The following is a 26849-nucleotide window of genomic DNA, read 5'->3' as shown; positions in this document are numbered from 1 at the left end:
AAAAAGACATCCCTGCTGTTGGGATGGTCGTGGATAATTAATTCGCCTGATCCTTTGCAACCGACGTCACGGTTGCCATTCGGAGCTGTTGAACGCGAGTGGTTGATCGAGGTCGTCGCGCGAGGAGTCTGCGGCAGATGGATGATCGAATTGTTTTGCCCGACCTTGTTTCTGGTCGATTTGTCTGCAACAATGACGTTAGCCGTGCAGGAATAATTTCGTGGAACTTAACGGACGGGCGTATGGCAAGCTACTGGGAATGGACTGGGTACTTAACCGGGAATGTTGCATGCTATCATTAATCGATTTCACGTGTTCACTATCGCTGGGATTTAATCGTGGTCACGAGTTGTCACTTGCATGTATCTGGATCACGAATATTTTGGACTTGGAGAAGGGAACGCCGATCTTGACAGAATTGTTCCTAGGGAGGTGCTATGCTCATGGTATATGTTAGTTCGGATTGGTCACTTTGGAGGGGAAAAGAATATTAGAAACGTCGGACTTATGTAAATAATTATTTTTCGGGGTCGCTTATTTTTTAAAGGATTTCCTTCGAATAGTATTCAGCGGAATAATATAAATTGCCATTTATATTGTTATATAAATTGCCAAATTGATTTTCGGTTATGTTTCCAAGTGAATTCTCAAATAGTTGATACAAATAAATAGATAATATTCCTCCAGCATTCCCGATGGAACGCTTTTTCAAGATTGAAGCAGAGAGAGTTTTTACTGTTGATAGGTAAAAGGAAGAGTGATTCCTCGACGAAAGAACTACGTCCAGAATATTACTCGCATGCTTTCCTCGTCGAGCGCAGCCGTGGTTTTTCACACGAAGTCGCTCGTTGCGGAGGGAATGTCTTCCCGTCGGTGGTCATCGGCGAAATTTTCGATGGTTTCCTTTGAACACAGGATTTTTTTTTTAATTTTCTCTCGTAACCGATTACACGTCGCTTATCAATGCCGTCGGATGCTCCAGTTTCGTGTCGCCTCGCTTGTCTATCGACTTCGAGTTAGCGGAAGTACGGCCACGTTAGACATTTGCCTCGCGTCGCTGCCGCCAGTTCGCCCATCTTACATACATTCGAGCTTCAACGGAGGGAAAATTGTAAATACTTGTAAAATTCTGTACACGCAGTCCTACACGATTACATGAAACTCCAACAGACAATTATGTTCAAAGATGATTCTTTAAAAAAAAAAAAAAATCATACTTCTTCAGTATTGAAAATGTTACTTTAGCAAGGAAATGCTCAGAAGCTTCTCGATAGTTGCGTTTCTTCTCATTTCTAATAATCTGTGAAACAGTCAAAGATCATTAACCTGTTAACTGATAATGAGTCATTCTTCGCCAGAAACGCCTTCAGTCTATTTGGAATTGTATATTTAAAAATGGTTACAGACGAATTTATTCAGTTTTGTATATAGCAAATGCGATGTATGATATAATATAATTATTTACAATTGTTAGGTGAATGAAAGTTTTGCAACTTAGCGATGAATCTACTCGTTTTAATTAACCTAGAAGAATTTTCGAATCGCGAGTTAACTCGTCTTCAGCTTGATCAGACCATCGCGCTTGCGTAGGCGCGAGCTGCGGGAATTGGTCCCTTCCACTCATCATCACGGGAGCCTTTTACATTTTAATCTATTGCGCGTTAAGCGTCAGTGATCATGAGAACCCCTGTTCAGTAAAATTGCGTAGCGCGTTAGGGGAATTGGTCCCGTCCATTCATGGGCAATTCTACTGAACAGGGGTTCTTGTGATCACGAGCGCTTAACGCGCAACAGATCCAACTGTGAAAGGCTCCCGTGATCATGCGAACCCCTGTCATGCAAAATTCCCCTAGCTCCCGCTTGCGCAAGCGCGATGATCCGATCAAGATTGATTTCTTCAGCAGATACATGATTCCACGATTCAAATCCATCAAAAAATCTAAAAATCTCAAGAGTACCAATACTTGCACAGCTGTCGCGAGGCGCAGCGGGCTTACAGAAAGCTCCACCGTACTCAGCCCGCGAAGTAAATGTCTACCGCAACGTTCTTCCGTCTTCCGCGAACGCGCACCAAATTCGAAACAGCGAACAGGTCGGACCTGCGAAGGGGGCAGAGGGGAAGAGCCACACCACACTTCCCCAATGGGAACAGTTGAACACATTGTCTGAATGCATTGTGCTGTTTTGTTGTAGCCACGCAAGAAAATCGTCAAGCAGATTACACCTGCCAAACAGAGAATAACGTGCCGGGCAATCAGCAGGGCGTCTTCCTCCCCCCCTGCCCGCCGCCATTCTGGTCACCAGATGGCGGTTGGTGGGGCTACTACCCCCTTCCGTATCCAGGCGTCGCGAACGGCTCCTACCCCCATCCCGACCACACAGCCTACATCTACTTCCCAATTTACAACCAGAATTACCCGGGCTATCCCCAGTTCGACGTAAACCCCCTTAACACCGACAAAACCGCGTGCACCGGCGCACAAGCGCCATCTTGCGTGGCCCCTGCGCGCAGCGCCATCTGCACTCGCAGTGGGCAAGGAGGCAGCGCCATAGTACCCAACATGGAGCCAGCGGGTATTCCCGAGGACAGAAGTAACGAGGGCAAAGCTCAGGAGGACATTGCTGAGTTGAACGGTTTAAATGGCCTCCCTCGATGGAGAGGGAATAGTGACAGAGGGAACAGCGTGTCTAGAACACCGAGTACTCATAGTAAAGACAGCGATTGCACCACTGCAATGAACATCACCGATGAGGAGGAGATACCAGAGGTTATGGCTGCGTCCGAGGGCAACGACTCCCAGCCTGATAACCTAGAAAAGAAGCCTTGTGCAAATGGCAGCTTGAACGTAGCTGTGCCCAATTACACTTACATCGACACTAGCGACTCCACCGACTCCACCGACTCCGAATCCCAGTCAGACAACGAGTCTGTCATAGAGACCTCGAAGAGCGACAGGGTCTCAGAGGACACGACGTCGGACAGCGAGGATTCTGATTCCTACATGGCGTACTCTCTGGGGCTGAATCCTCATGGGAGGTTCGATAAAGATACCGGGAAGAGTGGAGCGAGGACTGGGTCTCATAAGGAAGCCCTCAATAGTGGGCATGAATCTGAGAACACGTTGGAGAAGAATAATAGCGATTCTGAGAGGGAGGAGCAGGTGGATGGGCAAATTGAGGAAGCGGGTAGTGGGAGCTTCCCTCACAAACTTAGCGTTATTTATGAAGACGTGGAGCACGCAGATGCTGAGAGTCCTAGGCCACAGGAGCCCAGAGGTGGCTGGAACATGACTCCTTTCGAGGCTACAGACGATCCTCCCGATGAACAGGACACCACGACTGTCAGCGTCAGCCTGCCACTCAGGTTCAAGTTCTCCGTGTCTGAGAATAACGAAGACGTGACCACTGTGATCGTTGGAGACAGCACTGTGAAGCCGGAAAGAGTGTATAGCAAGGAGGAGACTAGGGGTGTGAAAGCGCAGGAGCAGAGGAGCCTGGAGAGGACTGAGGAGGTTTCAGCAAATTTCTTGGTGGACAATGACACCAGCGTGGACTTCACTGTCAAGAGGGAGAAGGCGGATACGCGCAGGCCCAGGAACCACTCGAAGGAGACGGAGAAAGAGGAAGTGGCTGAGAGGAAGGCGGACAAGTGCGAGGATGCAGTGGTGCCTCACGTGAACTTCACTCTGAGGAAGATCCCAACGAGGTTGAGCCGGATGAACTGCGGGGAGACTATTGAAACAGAGTTCACCGTGAAGAGGAAAACTTCCGCGAGGAAGGAAGAAAGCAGAGACAAGGAACAGAATTGCTCAGACACCTCGACTAAAACTATCCTCAATGGTGAATCTTTAGGTGAAGAAGTTAACCCCATTCAGACAGCCGAGAACACAGTTCATGCTTCTAATATGAAAGAAAGCAGCATCGAACCACTAGATTACAACAAGAACATTCTCAAGCCAGAAGTGGTGGTGTCCGAGTGCAAGGATCCAGGAAGTTTGCACAGTGCTAACCCAAAAATGGCGCGAAGCGAGAAGTCAGAGGACAGTGATTCCTCCAAGAGCAACAGGAAGGAAGAGGACCCCGAGAGGGAGCCAACAAAGGAACCAAGGCACCTTCTGAGCGTGCAGAACTCGAAGGACGAGACTGACGACGAGGACAGTGGCGTGACGTCCGACATGAGTCGGATGATCTCTGAAGTGGACACAGACTCGGAGTGCACCTCCACGAGGAACAGGAAGTACCAGAGGACCCAGACACACTCCAGGCTATTCAAGCTCCTCAACGACGATTCTGTTCTACCAGAGGACATAGAGAAGACCCCAGACCCACCCTCCAGGAGGGACTACCTCAGCCTGCCTCTGAAGAACAGCTTCAACTACGACGACAACTACTGCTCCAACTATTCCAGCGGGCTTACCTCGCCCGACTACTCGCCCCTCTGCGAGCAAACGTGGCGGCGGCTCCACGACACGGAGCGCCCCAACGTGACTACGAACCCGAGGCCACCCGTCCAAGATGGGGATGCTGGGAGGGATCATGGACACCCTCTGAGCAGGCAAGAGAGAGCCTTCTGCAAGGACGACCCCTATTACCAATCGTGGAAGACGTGCAAGTCGCCGACGTCCAACGACCACGACGTGCTGCCCTCGCAGGCCTTCAAAGTCCTCGAGAGCAGGCGGCCATTGTGGTCGTACAGGGTGAACGTGCTCTGCCCGAGGATCAAGAGCACGAAGAGCGTGCCCGTAGCGCTGGGTGCCGGCAAAATCGACTCCCCCTTGATATCTCCTAATCCCTCCGCTTATGTGACCTTGAGAAACGACCGCTGCTGATGGCCCGGTGCAGAATGAGGCCGCGAGTTTGGCCGCGAGCAACCGGTCCACGGACGAGCCTCGCGCAACTTTTCTCTAGATTCGCAAGACTGGGCTGACGTTTATTGCCCGGGGGGCTACAGGCTACGTGGTTTTTTTTTCTATCGGTACATATCGTTCCCATATCATGTATAGTATATGTGTATGTATATTCTGTGCGAGGGTGCTTCAAGGAAGGGGTTACGGGGATGTTAGAGGGGTCGTCATGCATGGGAAGGAAGCGGAGAAGTCTGGGCCCTTTGCACTCCAAGCGGGAAGTTTGACTGATGGGGGTTTGTTCGGGGTATGTCTAGTGGGTGCGGGGAACGCGCGTGGGGCGTGCGGAGTCTGTGGTAGGAAGACGTGGTTAGGGGAGTCCCGCATATGGCGTATGACTTGTAGTCGAATTGTTTTATAGCATGTAAAGGATTGAGTTATCTCACTCGCTGCGTGATTCGTGAGGGGATACTGGTGATTGGTGTATGTTTGTTTTTACCATTTTACATGTTGCAGTGGAAGTTGAGGAGAATTTGGGAAATTTTTATGGGAAGTTAGAGATGTGGCATTTTTAATTGAATTTTTATTAGTTGTGGATAATATTGTGGGTATTAGGTTAAGTGACGCAGCGGGATGGTTAAAGCTACTTCTATGCATCAAAAATACCTAGTAAAAGAGGGGAAATTTTTGTTTCATAGAATTAAATGAATTATTGTTCTCGAAATCGTTATATAATACTTTTTCTCCATTTTAAAGTTCTGCATTCAAATGCAATGTTCAGTAAGAGATTCGTATTAATTGGAGTGCAAAGAGCTAATAAATACCTGTCCTGCAAACAATATTTACCGAGATAAACAGGATACTCAGCAGGTGTTTCGAATCATTTCCATTTAAACGCAAACGTAAACTATTTTTTATAAAGAAATGCAAATGTAAACAGTGTTTGTTTACCTAACAAACCACACCTCTGCTATCATAGTACCGATAGTGGACAGAACTATATTTATCAAGATTTTTCTGCTTGCTTCCGCAAGCATCATGAGCTCCAAAAGTTTGTAACCTTTTTCTGAAACACCCTGTACATCACTCTGCACTTTTCTTTATTTTTTTCTGGATTATTTTTTTTTTATTACTTTGTTCAGTTTGTTTCCTTCTATTTCTTCTTCTTCTTACTCTTCTTTACATCAGCACCACTTTCGTTTTTTTTTTGCGCTCGCCAAAAATGGCCACCAACGTCCAGGTCCACGGGTGATCTTTTCTTTCTTTTGGTTTTCGTTTAAGCATCCATCTCGCGATTACGGTGTCGATCCTACGTGACTCGAAATTTCTGTTCTTTGTTTCTTTGTTATTTTTATTATTTTCTATTTTTGTTGGGATTTGTTACTAACTAACGTCGAACTGAAGGAACGACGTCGACTCGACACGTGTGACACGGTTTTATTCTTTGGAGCGGATTAATGCTTGATTTGTGCATTCGTTTTTCATTTTTTATTTTTTTTTGCCCCCCCCCCCCAGTCAATGTTTTTTTGAAGTTGGAGATACTTAGAATTAATGCTTCTACATTTTTCTTTATTTGTTAATGGAAGTGTGACTCTGAGACACGGTCGATGCAGATATCGATCGATTGATAACGAATGAAGCCAGATAATTTAGCGTTCACAGGAATCTTGGAGTGGTCTGTACACATTTTCTCCCGCAATTCAAGTTTTCAACTAATTCAGTTATAAGCAACGATTCAATACATCGGGAATAAAAAGGTAGCTCCGTTAACTGTTCCCTGCATGCTTTTGTGTTTGAATTGCATCTGCAGCCATCCAACTTGCCATACAGGTATCGATGTAATTTCCCAAGATGGAGAAAAGCGTTATAGAAGACTTTTACACCATTCAGTGAGCTATTTGTGAACTTCTGCTGTCTCTTTCGAAATATGGAAATAATGAATTATTAAAGAAATGTAGCCACAGAAAGGTAAAGCTGTAAACAGTTTTCTCCCTCTTCCCTTGAGGGGCGTTTTTCCTTCGAAGACCCAAAATACAAATATTTTTTTCGGAATGTATAGAGAATAAAGTACTGAGTGGATTATTCACAAATGTTACATAAATGTTCGTTGACTTTAGCGCAATACACCCAAATTTCGCCAGTACACAAGAATCATTGTAAAAACTTTAAAACTGTTTATCTCGAAGCTTCCTTTCTCGCGTTTGCACGAAGTAGTATCTCAAAAACTAATAAAACTATCGATTTCAAATTTTCGGAGATCGTAGAAAAAATTTGTACGTATTGCTGAAAAGCCAGTGAACATGTGTGTAAATTTTGAAAGCATTCCAGCCAGTAGTTTACTCTTCATAAATTCCTGAAAACGCCCCTTAATCAGCGGCCACAGTTCCGGCCCAATTTCTCGAGCCACACTGCGCATGCGCCAGCAGCGAGCACGCATGCGCGCATGCACCGTGCACGCTGACGTAATCATTCGGTATGGACGAAGAAACCGGTCCATCAGATCGAGGTGATCACTGTGATCCATCGAACTAATGAAAATCGTAGACCATTAACGATCAAAGCTTCTCGAAAATCGATCATCGATCTCAATCAATATCAACTCTCCAGAATTGCTCGTCAAAGTGATCCACGCTTCGAATAAATCGCACATTAACGTCATTCACTGCCTCGGTCAGCTTCATTCCACCAACGAAACTACACTTCGCAATATTGCAATCCGCAAATAGCCATTCTCGATATAAATTCGCGTTTTAAAAATAAACTCAAATTGAGCAAATTACTCGAAAGCGCGCGGGTTTATTCCTAAGCGAAGGGGAAGAACGATTCTTCCATTGAAAGCGAATAGATCGCCTTTACTTGCTCGCCAGTGTCCCGTAGCACCAGAATTTCACCATCCTGCGATTTTTCTTTTTAAAAACAGCGCTCTTCTCGTGTTTCCAGGTCCCGACGCAACTGACTACTGAGCAAGGACGGGGTACCACCTTAGGAAACATGACATTGCTAGTGTGTTTTCACTTTTTCTTCTTCTTTTTTTTATTTTCTATTTCGTTTACGACGACGATCCGCGGCGATTGGTCGCGCGACGACCGTCGGTGTGCGCGCTCTACCTTATCGACGATTCCCCCTCCCCTTAAAGAATCACTCCCTCATCCACTGTATTCGTTGCTCCCATCCTTTACAAATATGTTCCCCTGATTGTCCTCCTTTTTTTAACCACCACTGTGCGCGCACGTCTGTCAAGGGACGAACAAGTTCTCGGGAATTGCGAAGCGGGTCGCTATAGTCGTGCGACTCTCGTCGACGGGCGCGCAACGAACGAGGCCCTGAACCTCCACGGCGGAGACACGCGCTCGATTAACGCGGATAGTCGGTCGCTCGACCCACCCTCGTTGTGCCATTTTTTCTTTTTCCCCATTGGTTTCGTTAGAGAGAGAAAAGAAGAAACGATCGACGCGACGTAACCGGTCGAATCTGTACTTGTATATCGATACTGTCGTTACCTCGATCTGTCATTGTGCTATTTATGTAAGTTGTGTAAAATAAATTATTTGTAAAGTTCGCCTTGAGCCTTTCACTGTCGGCGAGCGTTCCACTGGGGCGGGGGAGTGCGAGATTTAGAATCTTGGAGAAGTTTATTGCTTGTAATAGACGTGAGCGAAGATCTTCACGACGGCACCACAGACTAGATATAGGATAGACCTATCACCCAATGCATTTCTCTGTCACCGGTTTGCGGAGTCCTAGGACCCCATTACCATTGTAGGGTCACATGTAACGTTACCGGTGAAGTCTCGAAACAGATTGTAACGCTGCGCGTGGTAGGAATTAGAGCTGTCGATTCCCGGGAGATCGGGTACCCGTGAGATACCCGGGAAGAGAAGAATTTCCCGGCTAGGTGCTACCCAAGATACTCGAGACATCCGAGACGTCACAGAGTACCTTTCCATAATTGATGCCTCACTCGGCGTCATGGCCTTCGGGTCGAAAGCTTCGACCACCGGGGGGAGGAATAGCCATTAAGAAGTGAAAAATATCCAGTTCCGCATTTCTCATCAGATCTTTGCGAAAATGACACCAATCGATTCCTTATGTTTCTCCGATGAAAATAACACCAAGAACGACGTAATTCGGACCATAATGAAGGAAATCACATGAAAAAATGATTTGTATAATTTCATATTGAAAAAAAGGACACAGACGTGCAACACTTGCATGCTCACTCTGCCCCGGCTTGCCTCGTTAGCGTTCGTGCCGCAAGTCTGTACCCGGCCTAATACACACAGAACATCGATTGTCACTGAAAAAAAAATCCCAGATAAGTTGCAGCAGCGATATATTTCATTGCAATCATCTAACAATGTCGAGGTTTCACACACAATCTCCTTGAAGCTTCAGGTATTCATCCTGGGCAAGTTCCATGTAAGAGGTTAGTTCAGCATAGGTAAATCTTACAGAAGTAATAAAAGGCATTGGAGCACGCTATGTCGTTCATTCCTCTCTTATCTTTGAGGTGCGCGCAGTGTTCGTTGCCGCCCGAATTGTTAGGCTCGCCCAGTAACCAGTTATCGTAGCCAGCCGCTTCCAACGATTCGCCTGTCAAAGTCACCCATTCGCCCTGCTGGAACAGATCGTGAGCACCTACCCAAACATCCTGGACATCCTCGTTCTTCATCCAATTCAGCAGCATCCTCTCCTCCGCATCCGAGTTTATGATGGCCAATACACCTAATCAACAATGGGGAATCCTCTAATAAACCCTGCAGCATGAACGTCTGATACCTCAAGTCACATCCTTCGGGGGAGGGGGGGATGCTGAGAGGAAATTTGAACGATGGGAAATTAATGGAAGGAGATATTTTGAGCTCAGAAGATGATTAAGTATTCAGAACAAGAGGAATTCGAGTGCTCTGGGGAAGTTTAAGTCTGGGCTAAGTCTGAAGAAGAAATTGGGTGATCTGGAGGTTGACGATGGTGGGACTTTTACCCACTAACACCCCACGGCCACTATGAAATTTTTAATAATCTCCATGTAAATATCTCTCTTATTAAGGCCTATTGGCTGAAACGCTCGGGCACCTATTTACTTATTTTCGACATAGATCCGTCGTGCCAAGGCTCATAAAAATCGGTGTCTACCACACGGTGTCATCCCCTTGTTAGATTTCAGGCACCAAATAATTAATATAGAAATTACTTATTGCACGAGCCAAAATATCACGATATCAAATAATTTCCTCATAGATCAATGATCACACATCAAATTGCAAACCCTCCACATCACCTTCGAAATATAGTTCCAGGGTCAACCCCTTCCCCCATTTTCTGGTGCTTATCCACCTAAAAGACCTCGAAGCCCACGTATACAAATAATTTCCATCACCTCCTTCGGCCAGGCAGGATTTCCGTGCATCGTTCCACTTCCTGCTGCGCTTGTGCAGCTTGTAGGCCCCCATGCTCGGAACGACCGCGTAGTCATCCCTCGACACGCTATCCACGCACCCCTTCATCACATTGAGCATGTCCAAGGGCTGGCCGTTCACGTCGCGGCTAGATTGATAATCAACATCGTCATCCTCTTCAATTGTCAACAACTCGGAATCTGGAAGAGTGAGTACCACTTCGTGAACTGTGCCCATCTCCACCACAACCCCTATATTCCAAGCGTCCGTGCTCTTTGCGCTGACAGTGCGTTAATTGAACAACCCCGTTGCAAAAAAAACTGGTGTAGACTTATAGCGTCTAATAGTCGCCTGTGCCAGGATTCGAGAAAAAAGGAGGAGTGGTGTAGAAATAATTTCGGTTTGTTTAGGAAAGAGGCGTCACTGAGTACGGGTACAGTAAAGACTTGTATCAATCCTGACGAACGGGGCTGGCGGCGAGCGTACAACGCGATGCGGACACTATTCCGTGCGGCCAATGCCGGGAGTGAGAAAGTCCAAGAGCGAGCGAGAGGGAAGGAAATAGTTGGCGCGAAGTTGCCCTCGACTCTTTCGTTTCCTCTCGCTCGTTCTCGGATGCCCTCGCTCTCGAAATGGTGGGGATAGCCACCGGGCGTACTGCCGCATGGTAAAAACGCGGCTATAACGAGGATTTACTGTAATCGCTGATAAAGGAAGGGGGCAATTACTCGATATGATATTATGATAAGTGATTGTTCTGACTGAACACGATAAGACCCTATTCATTTTATCACTAGCCTGATAATAACTTTTAAGCAAAATTTTTTTGTTAGGGGCGCACAATCTCTTTTTAATGGATTTTTAAAATTGAGAGTGCTGAAGTGCTTTAAAGATAAATTGAAATCGTTTAAACTATGAATGTTATTGTACGCTCTCAGTACAGTAGAACTTCGATTATCTTCTAACTAACGCGGTGAAAATAATAATAGCGCGTACCTGTAACGTTGCTAATCTCATTGTCATTGTTGTTCATTATTTCCATCCGGTCCAAGCTCAAGTTGGCGGTGTCGGGCAGATTTGGTACTACGCTGCAAAGCACTCCGCTTGAAAAAGCGACAAGAGTCAGCGTCAGCAACAGTTTGTCCATGGTAACCTACAGACAGAAGTAATGTCAGAGAAATTAATACGAAGGCAGATTGGTATTAACTGGTACTTTCAGTGCTAACAAGGGAACACCGCGAACCCGGTTTATAGAGTCACTCAAGACAAGAACAACGGTGTGTTTCATTTGGGCTCTGTCGCCCTTTAAGGGGGTGAAAACTAACCTCAAAATCAAATTGGCACTTTCACCTTTTCGCGTATAACTCCCAAAGTACAACAGATAGAGAAAAATGTTTGAAACAAAAGTTTAATGGTGCAATAAGCGCCACAAACTCCCGTCAAAAAAATTTATGAAAAAGTTTTTTTTCTTAAAAATAAAATTTTACCTCACGTTATTTTTAGCAATTTTTAGATTTTCATAATAACTAAAAATGTATGGTGCTTTTTTACGAATTCAACCATGTATATGAATTGTATAATGCACCGCCGGCTTATGCAGCTATAGGATGGCAAGTACAAGGTGCACACGGTTGCGCGCTCACAACGCATAGTAAGTTGCATAAACCGCGTTCGCCGCGCATTCGGCGCGCGTTTGTGGTTGAGTCAAATTTGCGGCGTCCATTTCATGGTATTGTTCGGACCCGAATGCGCGCTTTGATGGACCGCCAACAAGTGCTGATCATTCTAACCAAGTGCTATGTACACTGCACGACCTCAGCCCCTTTCCTCAAACACTTTGTGCATACCAGTATACTGACCGTAATTTTTCAAAACACAGTTCGAAAATCCCTCTAGTTTCAGCAGGAACGAGGTCCTTGGTCCTCCCACTGTTGGGTAATTGGTTGGGAAGGTAGCAACGCTGGTGCAGGGTAACTTGAAGGCGAGCAGACTGGCGTCAGTGGGGTCGAGATATTCTACTGACCGTGCATCGGTTCGAGCTTTTTTATAGTACCCACTTATCGGGGAGGATAAGAGGAACGGGGGTTCTTCTTCTCATCTTTCTCTTATTTTTACGCCGGTTCTAATCCCTGTTTCCTCTTGCTGTATGCCGAGCAGCTTAGCGAGACAGGACAGACGACATCCCCCTACTCGAGTTCGTAATACTTTCCATTGTGAATTTTTAAATTGCGCACATAGCATAGTTATCTACAGATTTCCACTGATATAATTGCTGAAGTTTGCTATCGAGAGGTTCGAGTAGATTAGCGAGGATTATCACGTGCGAGTTAATTAGTTATATCCAGTTCAAAGTAATTGTTGCGTGACGAGTTATCTCGTCATACCCAGTGCGGAGGAATTTTCGAAGGACGAGGTTAATTCCTCTTCCATGATACATAAGAGGCTGGCGACCTTTAAGGGGGTAGACACGTCACGTGACCTGGCCGATTCGGCAGGTCGGTATTACAGCATTTTTTCCTGCACAGAAATGGTAATACCGATAGATCGACGATTACCCGGTGAACGCGAGAGGGAGTTGTTTGCTATTTCTGTATTCTATTCTGAATAAGGAAAGAAATTCTCAGCTGTTCCGTTATACTTATAAAAATTTAAACGGAAAGCCGGCTGGTACTGTAAACGTAGAAAATTCATTGTACATTTTAATTACTTGAAATGTGCTTATGCTACAATATTCTACGTTAGCAGTAAGGAATTCTAAGTGAAAAAGGAAAATAGATGAGGGAATGTCCCCAGAAAATGAAATTTGTTAGGTTAGACATTTTTAGCAGTTATCAACAAACATTATATATACAAAATTGTATTGAATGTTGAATTGGGCTAGTGAAAATGCGCAGACTGGATGCGCGTGATTATTATGTGGTCGGCTCCTCGAAGTGACAGAAAATATAACCTAAATATATGCTATATGACAACAAATGTTTAGTGGCTATTTCAGCTTCAAAGGCATCGCCTTAAAGTTGCAAATAAGAGGCGCAGGCCTTTCAAGAGGCGTTGAAAACTTCTGCGTCTCTTCGTTAAACAGTCACTGTCTCGAAACATCTACGCCACTTCTCGCTCTTTAATTTGCTCTCCGGAAACGTTACTTTGTGCCATCTCTTTCGACGGCATGTTCTCCTGTTACAAAGCCCAATTTTGTGCATTCTGAAAATTTTCGCCAGATTTTGGCCAATATATCAGGAGAACATGAAGTGGAAAGAGGTATACTAAATTTCAGCTTCGAAGGCATCCTCGATTCTCTCTCCGAAGACGTTACTTAGTGCCACATCTTTTGACATCATGTTCTCCTGGTATATAGCCAAATTTTTGGGCGTTCTCAAAATTTTCGCCAGATTTTGGCCAATATATCAGGAGAACATGAAGTGGAAAGAGGTATACTAAAGGGTATAGCCGGTTAAGATGGTCAAATGTGCCCTTGAACCGAATTCGACTCACGATGAATCATTCGAAAGCTTATTAAAAAAGAAACATTTGTGGCAATTTTCAACTTCGTATCTCCACCCGGAGGGTAGTAAAGGGCAAAAATAGGAAATCAGGTTTTTGCCGAATTTCTCCTATACTAGAGGATGAAAAATATTGAAAAAAATCAGAGGCATTTCTGTCATCAGGGCACATGTTAGAGAATTGTTTCAGATTTTTAAATTGAAAAACCAAGCTGTGAAAAATAAAAAACGCCAAAAAATGCTGAAAAATGCCGATTGTGTATCGAAGCAGGCTTTGCACTATAATTATATTTTTACTGTAAGTACGTATGATTGTTACTATTGTCCTGAATTTTTTTCAGATTTTTAAATTGAAAAACCAAGCTGTGAAAAATAAAAAACGCCAAAAAATGCTGAAAAATGCCGATTGTGTATCGAAGCAGGCTTGGCATTATAATTATATTTTTACTGTAAGTACGTATGATTGTTACTATTGTCCTGAAATTTTTTCAGATTTTTCAATTCGGTGCGCCGCAGTTAAAAAAATTAAAAACCGATTTTTTCGTCGTTTTTTCCGTGGCAGAGTAACTTATACGTCGAATACGTGTGACTTGTTTAAAGTGAGAGTTTAACATAGAGGGCGAGCTTTCGCTAAGCTATGCTTTGGCTCGGTTTGTCAACGACTCACGCCGGATTTCTTTCTGAAAACCTATTTCGGGGTTCAGGAGCCTATACCTCGTCTATGATGACACGTACCACCGGTGGTACAAACATGACTGAATGTATTTCAAAATGATTTGATTAGTAGCGCCGCCCGATAGAGAAAACTACTAATAACAGAGCCGCCCGATGGCGCTGCATACGAATTATTTTCGTACGGGATGTGTGCGTAGGAGTGGCAGATAGAGAGGCTTTTGTAAGTATGGGAGATAAGAGGAAAGCTGAAGATGACTTTGAAGTGGCATGGAATTGAGGTTGCAGTAAGTTCGATGGTTCAGGGGACTAGTCGAGTGGTACAGCAATACGGTGGTGATCTTCAAGTTTCTTTAATGACCTTGGAGAGATCTTGAAGTAACCCTGAAATAGCTATGTGGTGGGGCGTGGGTTGCTCTTGAAATAGTCTCGATGTGATTCAATGACTTCCCCTGAAATGACCTTGAAATACCCTTGACTTCCTCTGAAATAGATCTCAAGCTATCTTCGAGTATCCTTGATCGACCTTCACGTGACCTTGATTCACCATGACGTGATCCCCAAATAGACTTGACTCTCCTTAAATCCTTTTGGAGCGACCCCCAAGTGACTTTGAACAACCTCCATGCAAGCTTGTTTTCAAGACAGTCAGGAAGCAAGATTCCCCCAGCCACCACAAGATTTAACACGAACCATGAAGATGAGAGGCCACCTTAAGTCCTCCGGTACCTTCCTTCACCCACCAGTCATTTTATTACTGGACAATTATTCAAATAGCTCCCTGTAACTCGAGTTTCACTGCTCAGGTATCTATGATACAGTCTCAGAGAGTGATATACGATCGCTTCCTGTGCATGATGTACGCGATGATCGTCCACAACGCGACTCCCCAAATCGCCTCCAGCAAAACCACGGCGCGGTTCTCCATGGCGCCGATGCGCCAGTGGAAAGGGAACATTCGGTAGCACACCGAGTGGCCGACGTACAGCAGCAAAGCGTTCATGCCTGCAATTAATCAAACCAGTACAGGGCTGAATACTCTATCTGTCTCGGTGTAGTTTAAAATATATTATACTCGCGTTGAGCAATCGCGTGAAAGTCGCGCGTACCAGATATTCGGAAGGGGCCACCGTTCCACACCTTGGCCACGTCCACGAGCAAGTAACACGCCGTCAGAAAAGCGAGACAGAACGACGTCGTTACAAGCACGAACGACAGAGACCTGTCACGGAACAAAAATGTTGAGCAATATTAGCGAACAGATAGTTGCCATGGAACTGTAAATGGTGACAGAAATAGACAGAAGAATTGTATCTTAAAATTGGTATCTCATGGGGGGCGGGGTGTAAAATAGACCAAGTGATAACAATATGAGCTTCGATCTTTCCTTCGACCACCACTGTATACAGTATATACCATAAGCTTTTGTTCACTGGGATCACGTTGGTGAAGTGGAGGGCGCATCCCATGCAACCAAAGATGACCGCCCACGCGAGCCACCTGACCACGCGTTCCTTCCAGTCCTTGTACGACATCATGATTATACCCGCGTGCAGGCCGAGGAACACGTGGAGCGTTGACGTCAGAGTACCTTGAAAAAAGAAACTCGACCCATTTCGAATCTCGATTGTGACAGACGTAGGTGGCACCGATGAAAGCAGTTATTTTTATGCAAAGAGTGAGATGAACTATTGGCAGAAGCGAGCACGCGGTGAATCTTGATAGAAAACGAGTCGAAATTGCGGTATGGCTCGCTTTTGGGCGCTCGCTACGCGCGACCTCACTGACCTGCGCAACACGTGCCGCTGAGTTGCCGTGCTTCAGGCGTTCCTCGCCTGTACTTTTAAATATTAATAACTAAGACAGCAAGCCTCCACCGCGATTTCGTTACTCTTCATTTTCGTCTTATCTGTCGCATAGAATCACCCTGCAATATACCGGGTGGGTTAATAAAAATTACCACCTTGAGTATCTCCGTAACCATGGAATTAAGAGAAAAGTATTTCTGTTAAAAGTTGATTGGTGTGAAAGGGGGCCTGGTATGGGCATATCAAACAACTTTTATTCGAAAAACTTTTCTTTTATTTGACTCACTGAGAGACAGACATTTTCGAAAATGAGGAATTTTCATTCTACAATTTCGAAGCGTTCTACCGTGAAGAATCACCGCATAGCCTCTTACACCACGAGTTTCATCATTATTAAACCCTGCGTACCCAGAATCCCCTCAGGATCGAACGGCCCAGACTTGTACACGTTCTTTAAGTATAGCAGATGAGCCTCCTTGAGTACCACTCTGTCGATGTAACCAGCTGCGCCGCCCACACAGCCCACGTACTTGCCGTCTTCGTGAAGGCCCCCAGGTCCAAGGTAACCGCTAGGGAGATTTCGTTCGATCACTTGGCGCGGAAAGGTAGGCCTTGCATCGAATTACACGTACATACGTGGGGCATCCGGGGACGCGCAGGCAGAAGGTGAGGGCGCAATGGGCAGCCAGAATGACGAACATCACGCACCACTGGGGTAACAGCAGCAGGAAGTCTTGCACGTGGCGCAACATCGGATACTGGAGGCCGAAAGTTCCTTTAAAATCTGACGTTAATCATTCGATATGGGCCCGCGAACGTTTACCTGAACCCTCGTTGGCCTCTTAGACATCAGGCAGAGGTACGTCACGGAAACGACGAAGTACGTTAGGCCGAAACGCTGGAGAACGCCGAACACGCGGATGCTTTCTAGCCGAGCACCACGGAACGCGGAGTTCAGGGATATCCCGAGTAGAAACAGCAGGAGGCTCCTCTGTTGGAAATGCAGAATTAAATGATTGCGAGGGGGACAGATCTCTTTATGGGGTACTTGTTTAGGTTCCTCCACGAAACTTCAGCGAATGATGGCTGAGCAGTATATATGTATCGATGAAAGAGGTAAGATGGGAAGTCGAAATGTTTTAGGTATTCATTTGTTCATGGTTCTAGGTGTTCCTCAATTATGTGCTAACGATAAGAGGGGGCTGCTGGTAATAGCACAGACGAGGTATAAAATAGACTAACTAATCATTAAGTTGGAGATCGTATCACACGTTCTGAAATATCGAATTCATGAAAATTTTACGCTGCACAAAATCCCATAAGTACACGGAAACCGTTCAAACTTTGCGAGCTTATAGAGGATCGAATTCTACGCAACTTTTCTGTAAAAAAAATTTCTCTAGTGCGTCGGATAACAAAGATATAAGCGTTTGAAAAGTGTTAGCGACCTGTCCCTGTAGGTATGCAATCTACTTACACCAATGGCGACTTTGAAAACTTCAAACGGCTGTAACTTTGTTATAAGACATCCTATGGGAAAATTTCACGAGGGAAACTTATTCAGAATTTCATTCTCTACCACCTTACGGAGTTTGCAGCTGAAATTCCTGATTACCCTAATGATCCCGTACAGTATGGTGGTCCTCGGTATCATGCGTTTCATCTGACTGGACAGGGATATAGGGATGCACACCCCCATGACCCAGATGAAGCAAGGGAACACCAGGTCCCCAAGCAGCAAACCGTTCCAAGTCGCGTGGCCTAGGACCTTGTAACCACCTGACCCATCGTTGACGAATATCATGAACAGGGTGCTTGCCCTGTGACATCAGATAAATCTGTGTAAATACTGTAGGTAACAGAAGAATGTTTAAAAATTGATATTTCTATGTAGGTGTAGCAGCTTTAACTCTGAAGGGGTGCTATAGTAGTGGTCGAAAGAAGTTTAAAAATAAGATGGTTCCATTCGAAAGAATTATATACCCTCGATACTAGATCGCTGACCAGACCTCGAAACTAGTTCACCGCTAGCCCCACAGAATTAGCCTCGCAAATTGGCTACCCACTTTTCCACCTGGTGACTCACCCTCGAACCGTATCGATAGCTTTCACTCGACGTTTCAAGGGTTGCTTCGTCCCCTCGTTCACCTGGCGCTTCGCGTATCTTTTTTTGCACATCTTCCATAACGATTTCACACCAGACAGGCCGAAAAGGACCAACAGCAGCACGCCAAAAATAACGAAGAGTTCTGAAAAACACATGCTTTGGTTGTATAATAACTTTACATTTTTAAAACGAATAGCTTCCCATTTCACGATCATTAGTCTAGGACTGCTACAGATCATCGGCTACACGTTCGTCCATAAATGAACAGACATAAGGGGACCACATTATATTAAAAAAAAAAAAAAATTATTAATAACAGTAATGCCTTTTACGCTCTGGATTCGAAATCCCTGTTAACTATTGACTTCGCACTGTTAGCACGGACAGATATCCCTTATCGATACATTTTTACATCTTGATTCGAAAACACGTCTGTTTGTGGAACTCTGGGTGATTATACAGCGATATGGTCGAATCAATACTGAGTTATCAACGATCGACCGTAATTTCCAGGCACTTCGATTTGAGTAGAAAATAAAGTCTCCACTTGAAACGGTGTCTTACCTGTGTAAGGGTAAGTTGGCTTGTCCACGACCTTTATATCGCAATCACTGCTCGCCACCGTCAACTCGTACACGCCATACTGTCCCAGGTTTGGCGACAACTCGCAGATCACATTGCTGGAACACGAAATCACGCAAATGACCCAAGCTTCAATAATATCGACGAGAGAAATGGAAATCGCGCGGGAGTTAGTTGCACAGGGTTAACTTTCTTAACTTTGGTAACCCAAAGATTCCAATTTCTTTGCAGCTTTACAAGTTTGTAAAATACCTCAATAAAAGAGGCTTTTTGGTTCTTTAAGGTGAATATTTTCCTGCATAAGTACCTTGAAGATTATAGTATATATAAATATTGTTACAATGAAAATTGAATGGTTTTTATGCTCTATAAAACTGTATAATGAAACTGTTTAACATTTATAGCGAGAAATACTTTTTCATTTAAACTGCAAATTTTTTAGTGTTCCCTTGATAGTTGGAAGATTTTAAATTCTGCTTAATTAAAGCGCGCACCTCGTATTTTGGACGGAAACGTGCTCGTTGGGGTCCTCAGCATCTATCACTCTAAACGACATTGGCCTTGCTGTGTCGATTATCACTTTGGTCCTAGAAAATGCTGATATCTGTTTGATCCGGGTGTAAGGACACTGTGACAAACGAATCATGACCTTTTTATCAACATCTTCAACTTTGATACCTACGGCTAGATTTCTGTGGAAATCGCGCGGTTCCTTTAACTGCAGTAGAAGATTCAAATCGAATTTGAGTTTCGAACTGTTCTACAATTGTGCTGTACAATTGGATTCCAGTTGGGTCTCGGTTAGCTCAAGATTTTATCGTCGTTAGGTCAGAATTAGGTCAAGATTCGAGCAGAATTATGCCAATAGTGAAGCAAAAAGTGGACCAAGATTAGATTACCATCTACTAAACCCTGCTGTAAATTAAGTCCGATTTAAATCTACGCCGAATCTCAGTTAACTCGTCACTGGGTCATTTCGCGATCAAAAACGCCTGCAGTTTACTCAAAAGTGACCACTGAAAAATCATCGCATGGGAATTAACTGATTTCGCAGCTTTTGCGCGGATGAAATTTTGAAATTTCGTCGATGAATCAACTCTAACAGCGGACTAAATTTTTTTTAACATCGCACTCTCTCTTTCTACGACAGAGTAACAAATATCAACCACTGTAATGTAATTTTGTATTTTATATTTAGTCTCGACCTTGCTACCGATTATAAAATATTTTATCTTCGCACGAAAGGGCTCTCCCTTGTAAAGAAATGAATAACTTGCTTTCTACAAAGCGGAGGAGTTTTCAAAATTTTTAAAGAAAGTTATCTCGGTTAACAGGCCAAGCCTCTGCCTTGTATCTTCGCGCAACTCACCGACGCGCAGTCCGCCGACAAGGAGTAGAGCCACGCGTTCAAATCTTCATCCTCGGTTCTCAAGTGGACGCAGGCCTCGTCGAACTTGAGGGCTCCGCGATCGCACGCCAGCTTGTCCTCTGCCTCCATGCCGATCTGTTAACGAGCAAAGGCAACCAGGATCAAAAGCCAACCTCCAGGAAGATGGAGAACGTGGCGCGTCAGGATCGTTCGAAAGTCGCGCGAGTAATCGCGGCGTCTGGCCGAGCACGCATCCTTAATTTCAGTGAAATGTTTACATCTGGCGGAGGGCAGCCGAGCAGAGAAAGTGGAACGCGACTTTCTTACGCCGACCCCCGCGCGAGATCTTACGAAAAGTCCGACTTCTAATATAACAATAATAGCTGCTCTATTGCAGACGCTTTGTATTCTAACGCATTACAGGAGAAATAAAGCAGAGAGTATAAGAAAAATTCGAAATTATGGTGTGGAAAGCGGGCCACAGGTTTTCGCTGTTTTAACAGAAGCTGAGGACGAAGAGAGTACGCAATAACGTAGCCCTAAGTCTTCTAAGCCTTCGATTTATGTAAAAAAACTATTGAACGAAATTTTGTTTACTACTTCCTTTTCGAAATAATGATAAATCACAGTAGAAGTTTATTTTAAAATATCTCTTCGATGTCTGTCTTATAATATTATTTATTTGTAAATCATTATTTTTCGTTATGATTAAATGTTATTTACTTTTGTCCAGAATAAATTTCAATTTTAAATATTTACGTATTCCCTGCATGTTTTGTTACAAAAATATTTACATCCCCCGGCTACGCTTTTTAAGCAATGGGACCCTTTGAAGGTTTGATAGTCCCAACAATTTGGGTCCGCCCCTGGTAACAAGTTAAAAACCTAAGAGCAGTGCTTACAAATACACGGAGCGTTTGGTAGAAATAGTAGAAAGTGAGACGGGAAAATTCTTCGCGAAAAGAATATAAGATGAAATTGAAGAGTACCGAAAATGAGGTAGAGGCTTTGTTTTTAAGTTTTCAAGGTTTGAAGATTCCGGCGAGGGACGCCTGGAGAACGGCAATTCGGCGGCCAGCTGCGCGCGTGGCGTAGGTCAGTGAGGCCGCGTGCAGTCGCTGTGGAACAACGCAATTTATTACTATTTGTACGAGGTACAGCAATGGCATTGGAAGGCTCGAGGAAACCAAGAGACGATGAAAGAACAGGCGCTATGTTCGAAGGAGATAGAGGACGACAAAGAACGTATATTAGAAGGAACAGAATCCTACCTGATGTCACCTGCGAAGCGATTAACGATGTATTTTTCCAGCCACGTTAGACACTCCCCCCGATTATATAATATCTATGCTCGTGGAAATTGTTCGTGTTATGTTTATCGCCAAGGTAATCGAGGAAATTTTGACAATTAATTATTAGTGTTTCCTCTTTAACACGTTCATTCAAAGGAAACTCGTATTTCCCAATTAATTCAGTGCCGAACTCGAAACTAGAGGGAGAAGAAACTGAAATTACGAAGACTGTAACAGGACTACTATTTTTCTGTAACTGATTACGGCGATCCACTTTCCTCCTCACTGTCTACAGACCGAACATGTGAATTTCCACCGAGGCGCGGACCGTGTTAAAAGTCAGCGATACGAAGCGGACGCTAATGAAATGGCAGCGCGGATGGTTAAACGTTATTCGACGTGGTTCGATCGGCTGCTCGCGGCTATAAGCGATGTGGCACAGGCAGTTCCGCGAAGTGCTGGAACGCGCTGCTACGTAAATCGCGGTGAAATCACGTGGGTGCATCGACTGACATTTCACCTGGCAGCCTGGGACAGCTTTCCTCTCGGGGACCTTGAGACAGAGCTGACCACTGTCCAGATAAACGGTTACTTAATTGTAAAGGGGGGGATTGGCTTCTGAGAGATGCGACAAGTGGTTACAGACAATCGCAAGACAGCGGATGGACAAGTAGATCTCGATCCTTTAAAATAGATACTATTGGAATGGAATGTCTAGGTAGACCTCGCCGAGCTTAACTTGTAACGCTAGCTTACTTCCCACCGCCATACCATAATCGTCACTGAGTTATTTCGGCAATTCGCGCGATCAGGTAGGAACGCTCCCGATCAAACATAGTTCTATGTAATACTGATGACGATGATAGATTTAGGTTGAACTTTTAATCGTGCCAGTGTCATATGCAGGTTCGATGGCAATTAATAATGGACCATAAGGGATATTTGCGCACAGTACCGTTCAGGAGTTTAAATATAATTCGATATTATACTTTATACTTTATTGGCCATATAATTTTCGAGTTGTAGGGTAAACCAACCAGCAATTGACCGCATACCAGTGAATTCGGCAAAGAAATGTGAATTATAAATTTAAACATTATTATATGTTCATAAATGGAGTGTACTTGCACTTTTAATATCCTATATTTAACTGCTACGTTAATAATACATTGTCTTACACCTATTACAAAAAATTGTATTAGGCTGTAATGAAATAGTGACATTTTTTAAATTGAAATGCGGAAAACCAGGACGGCACAAGGAAGCTGATAAAACTTCAGTTCACTCGATTTTTTTGAAATGCCAGATCGAACAGTTTAAGTAAGGCGGGTAGAGTAGGGACAAGGAATGCGAAAATATCTTTAAAAGCAACACGAATTATGAAATGCTGCGAGTGTCCCAATGTTACCGTTTTGAGGTTTCTGAAGAAGAGGTCTGGTGAAGCTTTCCTCCAAAAAGTAATATCAAACCTCTTGCTCCGAAACCTCAAAGTTGTCAACTTTGGGACTTGTGCAGTTTTCAGAACCCCGCTAAGTATTTCCTTTCTAGGTACTATTTCTGTTCCGCTCTACCTCCTAACATCCCCGTGTCTGAAGCAGCATCTAAAGTCCACTAGCAGGCCCAGGACGAAACGCACGCTACCTTCAACTCGCAACATCTCCTACGCTTATCTACCACACATATTTTCGGTTACTCGAATAAATAACACTGCGTGAACGAAGACCCTTTCGAACCAGTGTATGTAGTCGGGTAGTTGTAGATCAGGCTCTCAGATTCGTTCTTTGCAGACACGAATCTGTTTCTGTTCTTGCGCGCTGCTCACAAAAGAATTCTTATTAGTAACATCCGTGCACAGAGCGTTTAGTATTTCGTGCTTTATAGCGACTTCCGTAGAGACTTACCTTCGTTGACGAAAAAATCTGCAAAATATTGATTGATTAGAACAGCCTCCTTCGAGTGTGGAATACGCATCTCTATTTTCCACTCGTATGCATTCTTTTCGGGGTGAAACTGCACCCCGTAAAACGGGTAATCAACAGATTCCAAGGAGGAGATGAACTCAACCCCATTCCGGTCGTGATTCAAAGACAGCACGCGGAGCTTGTCCTTCGGGCCAGCAGTATTCAGAGCCTGAAATTTGGTGCGACAGATAACACGCTTCTAAAGAATTCGTCTTTATACGGAGCGTCTTAAAAATTAGTGCGCAACTGGGATGGAAGTGATTCCTGATGCAAAAGTAAGTCGAAGATGTGGAACGAAATATTCGAATTAAAAATCCCTCCGTTCTCGAGGGACTCGGAATTTCAATTTTCGTTGAGTAAAGATCAGGAGAACTTATCAGCCAACCGTGACACAACTGCGAGTGAAATTAACCCTCGTGGACTGACAACTCGTCATTTTATCGTAGAATAACTTTTACTCCGCGGGGCTATGTTTTCTAGAGAAAACCGTTTCGAAGGTGGAAGCGACTTTTCATTTCAAATGAAGAAAAACTTGTAAAAAAAGTTGTAAAATTCCCACTATTCGCGGTTATACGATATTTGCTCCTTAAATTCTGCCGACTTTTAGTCACGCGGACCTAACGATTCGAATAATTCAGTTTTCTCGGAAAAGGAGTCTTAAAAATTTCATTCAACGTGTAGTACCAACTGAATTTCGCACGGGGAATCACCCTGTCTTGTCAGAGCGAACAGAAACGTACTTTCTCTGTGACACAGTTCCGATGATAATTCGCGGTGACGTTTCTGCTCGCCAGAATGTCCAGAACGTACCTCGGGGCGTTCCCGAACAGTTTGCTGTGGGTGTAACCTGAACGCAACGGAAAACGGGACAATTGCATGAATTTCCATTTAAAAGAGAGAAAAAGAAGAGAAACAGTTACTCTGCTTTAATTCGAGAGGTAGTCGTTGATCTACACTGTTGCAGGGCGTCATATTCAGTTTGCGATCCGTGGTGATGAACGCGAGTAACTCAAATCCCATACATGTGCCGAAAATTGGAAAGAAAGTGCCTTTGTCGTTCATTTTCTTCGCGATTCTGTAAGTGGGTGGTTTAAAAGATGGCCGCTAAAAATTTGGAGACAGCGAGATTCCTCTCGCTAATTGGTCATTTTTCTTACTTGTATATCTTATACGCTGCACCGCCGTAGCTGTTGGGACTAGTCAAATTAGTGCCTCCACCTGGCCACAGAACTCTGTGGAAAGCATGGATCATTATAGAAATAAAAGCATTATATAATAGTACGGACGTCCGCAGGTGCGGCTAAGGGGGCTTGAGAAAAAATCGCTTGTTTTAAAAAAATAATCTTTATTAAATTTATTCTAAAAAAGCGAATATGTTTCAACTTCAATTTTAAATTTTTAATTAAATTGGCGCCACTAATTTTAGCGCGTATCTAGCTGAAGTTCAAAGTCAATTCTTTCGAAAACGAAGCGTGATATTAAAGAATTGAATTTTGGCTTGTAGAAACATCCCCTAAAAGCTTTACCACCTGTAGCGAGACACCCTGTATATGCACTGCTTTTTAACGTCCTTCAGTGCTGATGTCGCCCTTAAATTTTTATGCTGTCGTTAGCTTCCACTCACCCGTTTATTTTCCCCATTATGTCTTCGTAGTACGCGTACCTCCGACCGATCCTAAGGGAAGATTAGCCCTCTAATAATTACAGCCGAGTTCCATCGTTTTCGCCGAAAATAAAGTCAACATGACGGAAGAAAGAAGGGGGAAGTGAACATCGAAACCTAATCAGACACCCTAAACTTTACAACAATGGGGAAGATGACTGCAACTTTTTACAGCCCGTGGCGCCACCAACGCACGTGCCACTTGTCGTCGGTGTGCTATAAAACATTAATATGTAACTACCAACTTCATACATTCCACAAATGAAAAATTCCCGCCCAAACTATTCACGCATGCGCACTCATGCAAAACCGCAGTACATGCGCTAGTGGCGCCTTCTGCTCCGAGCGTTGCGGCATCTTCCGGGAAAGATTCTTCCTCATTCAAACTATCTGAATATCACCGTCGACACTACTTCTGCTCTGTACAGAAGCTCTTCCTATAACATTAAGTTTCTGGATCTGCGGTGGTGTACAGTAAGAGATGAGATAACCGATGGAAGTACGATCTAAGGCAGCATCGATACTCACCAAATCGGCACGACCCTTCCGCCAGCGCCCTCAACGAATTTCACGTACGACGCGGCGATGTAGCTACTGTACTTATCACCGTATGTTCTGTTCAGATGTCCGTTTAATTCCTGCGCTACGATACCTTTACAACAGTGAAATCATGCAAATTATAATTAGTTTCGTTGATAACAGCTGACAGCTGGGCGATACTTCCGAAAACCGGTTTGCGAGAAGGATTTTTGATGACTCGAAATTTTTTTTTACCATTTCAATGACGTGCCCTACCTTACCGACAGAGCGGAGAATCGGATACAACAGTTATTCAATGCATTCTCTTTATTATTCTCCTGTATATACATGTTTAATGCCATGCTCTGAAGGCGCAGTTTTAACTGAATTTTGCATCCTAACTTAAATGGCTAAAAATGTTTCTCGCAACATTGTTGCTGTCTCTGAAATAGGCGCACGAGTCACGGGCCCAGCGACCGCGACTGATCTCTCTTCTAGGTAGATGCCTTACACACGTGGCTTCGCCCCGTTCGTAAGGCTCCAACAATAATAAAACATCCCCCTGAACGACCGATCAGTATCAAGCTGATATCTCTTTCTAAGTTGATCTCTGTTTTATAGATTTCAGGATCGGATACTCACCGATTATCGGTCTGTCGTTGAGATCGCTGTCTTCATAGCCGCCGCGAAATCGAGTCGTCGCGGTTAAGGAACCGAACGTGAGAAGCCAGACGATCACGGGTACCGATGCTGTCGGCGACATTGCAAGGCGCGTTAATCGTCGAACGTGGTCGAACGGACGAAGCGATCTGGAACAGACGTTTAATATTGGAGAAGCGAAAGAACCCGGGTACGGTTCCCGATCGGCTGACTCTTTCCTCTTGATGCATTCCAGTTATAAATACTCCGTATCAATTGAAATCGTTACGGACACTTGACCTTTCGACGTTGGATTAGTAACTGTTGAACGGAATTCCATTCACTGTTGACTTAGAATTACTACAACTCCAGATCATCGAAACATTCGATCACGCAGCTGAGGATTTAAGCAGCGACGATTCACGCTGAAACATTCTGCGGATCTTTGCCGTTGCCAGTCGTCGTTATCTGGCTGATAACGAAATGCTTCTCGC

At 44.3% G+C, this 26849-nt stretch overlaps 4 protein-coding genes across 9 annotated transcripts in view; 1 reads left to right on the top strand and 3 right to left on the bottom strand.

Annotated features, from left to right (window-relative positions):
* Nucleotides 1-8402, top strand: part of LOC143378456 (uncharacterized) — a 29955-nt gene extending 21553 nt beyond the window's left edge. For all 4 annotated transcript variants that reach the window (XM_076830175.1, XM_076830173.1, XM_076830172.1 and 1 more), the window contains 3 exons: nt 2194-4975; nt 6431-6601; nt 7785-8402. In XM_076830175.1, the coding sequence (XP_076686290.1) occupies nt 2194-4829 (2636 nt within the window). In that variant the 3' untranslated portion in view covers nt 4830-4975; nt 6431-6601; nt 7785-8402. The remainder of the gene's footprint in view (nt 1-2193; nt 4976-6430; nt 6602-7784) is intronic.
* Nucleotides 8403-9276: 874 nt separating this feature from the next.
* Nucleotides 9277-26849, bottom strand: part of LOC143366496 (salivary C-type lectin 2-like) — a 120467-nt gene continuing 102894 nt past the window's right edge. The window contains exons 2-4 of the mRNA XM_076807610.1: nt 11240-11396; nt 10225-10443; nt 9277-9569 (exon numbers count right to left, since the gene is read on the bottom strand). Coding sequence (XP_076663725.1) covers nt 9277-9569; nt 10225-10443; nt 11240-11390 — 663 coding nt within the window. The 5' untranslated portion in view covers nt 11391-11396. The remainder of the gene's footprint in view (nt 9570-10224; nt 10444-11239; nt 11397-26849) is intronic.
* LOC143378857 (heparan-alpha-glucosaminide N-acetyltransferase) lies at nt 14477-22408 on the bottom strand. Of its 3 annotated transcripts, XM_076830885.1 has the most exons (13): nt 21553-22408; nt 21271-21399; nt 20282-20416; nt 19407-19540; nt 18895-19010; nt 18310-18472; nt 17839-18043; nt 17047-17214; nt 16860-16981; nt 16632-16792; nt 15832-16006; nt 15525-15637; nt 14477-15420 (listed from the first exon to the last, which is right to left on the bottom strand). In XM_076830885.1, exons 3-13 carry the CDS (start codon nt 20408-20410, stop codon nt 15239-15241), a joined length of 1668 nt encoding a protein of 555 aa, XP_076687000.1. In that variant the 5' UTR covers nt 20411-20416; nt 21271-21399; nt 21553-22408; the 3' UTR covers nt 14477-15238. The 3 variants fall into 3 exon arrangements, with proteins under 3 accessions (XP_076687000.1, XP_076686999.1, XP_076687001.1); XM_076830884.1 differs by having other exon boundaries at nt 21271-22408; XM_076830886.1 differs by lacking the exon at nt 21271-21399.
* On the bottom strand, nt 22670-26790 carry LOC143366479 (gamma-glutamyl hydrolase-like). The gene is made up of 9 exons (XM_076807595.1): nt 26656-26790; nt 26359-26525; nt 25726-25849; nt 25159-25209; nt 24692-24766; nt 24455-24609; nt 24275-24381; nt 23475-23703; nt 22670-23387 (listed from the first exon to the last, which is right to left on the bottom strand). Exons 2-9 carry the CDS (start codon nt 26477-26479, stop codon nt 23263-23265), a joined length of 987 nt encoding a protein of 328 aa, XP_076663710.1. The 5' UTR covers nt 26480-26525; nt 26656-26790; the 3' UTR covers nt 22670-23262.

This window comes from Andrena cerasifolii, chromosome 2 (genome assembly GCF_050908995.1).
Source record: "Andrena cerasifolii isolate SP2316 chromosome 2, iyAndCera1_principal, whole genome shotgun sequence".
NCBI classification, from domain to species: Eukaryota; Metazoa; Arthropoda; class Insecta; order Hymenoptera; family Andrenidae; genus Andrena; species Andrena cerasifolii.
Note: the sequence above shows the minus strand (reverse complement) of the source record. Positions and strands in the feature narration are given on the sequence as shown.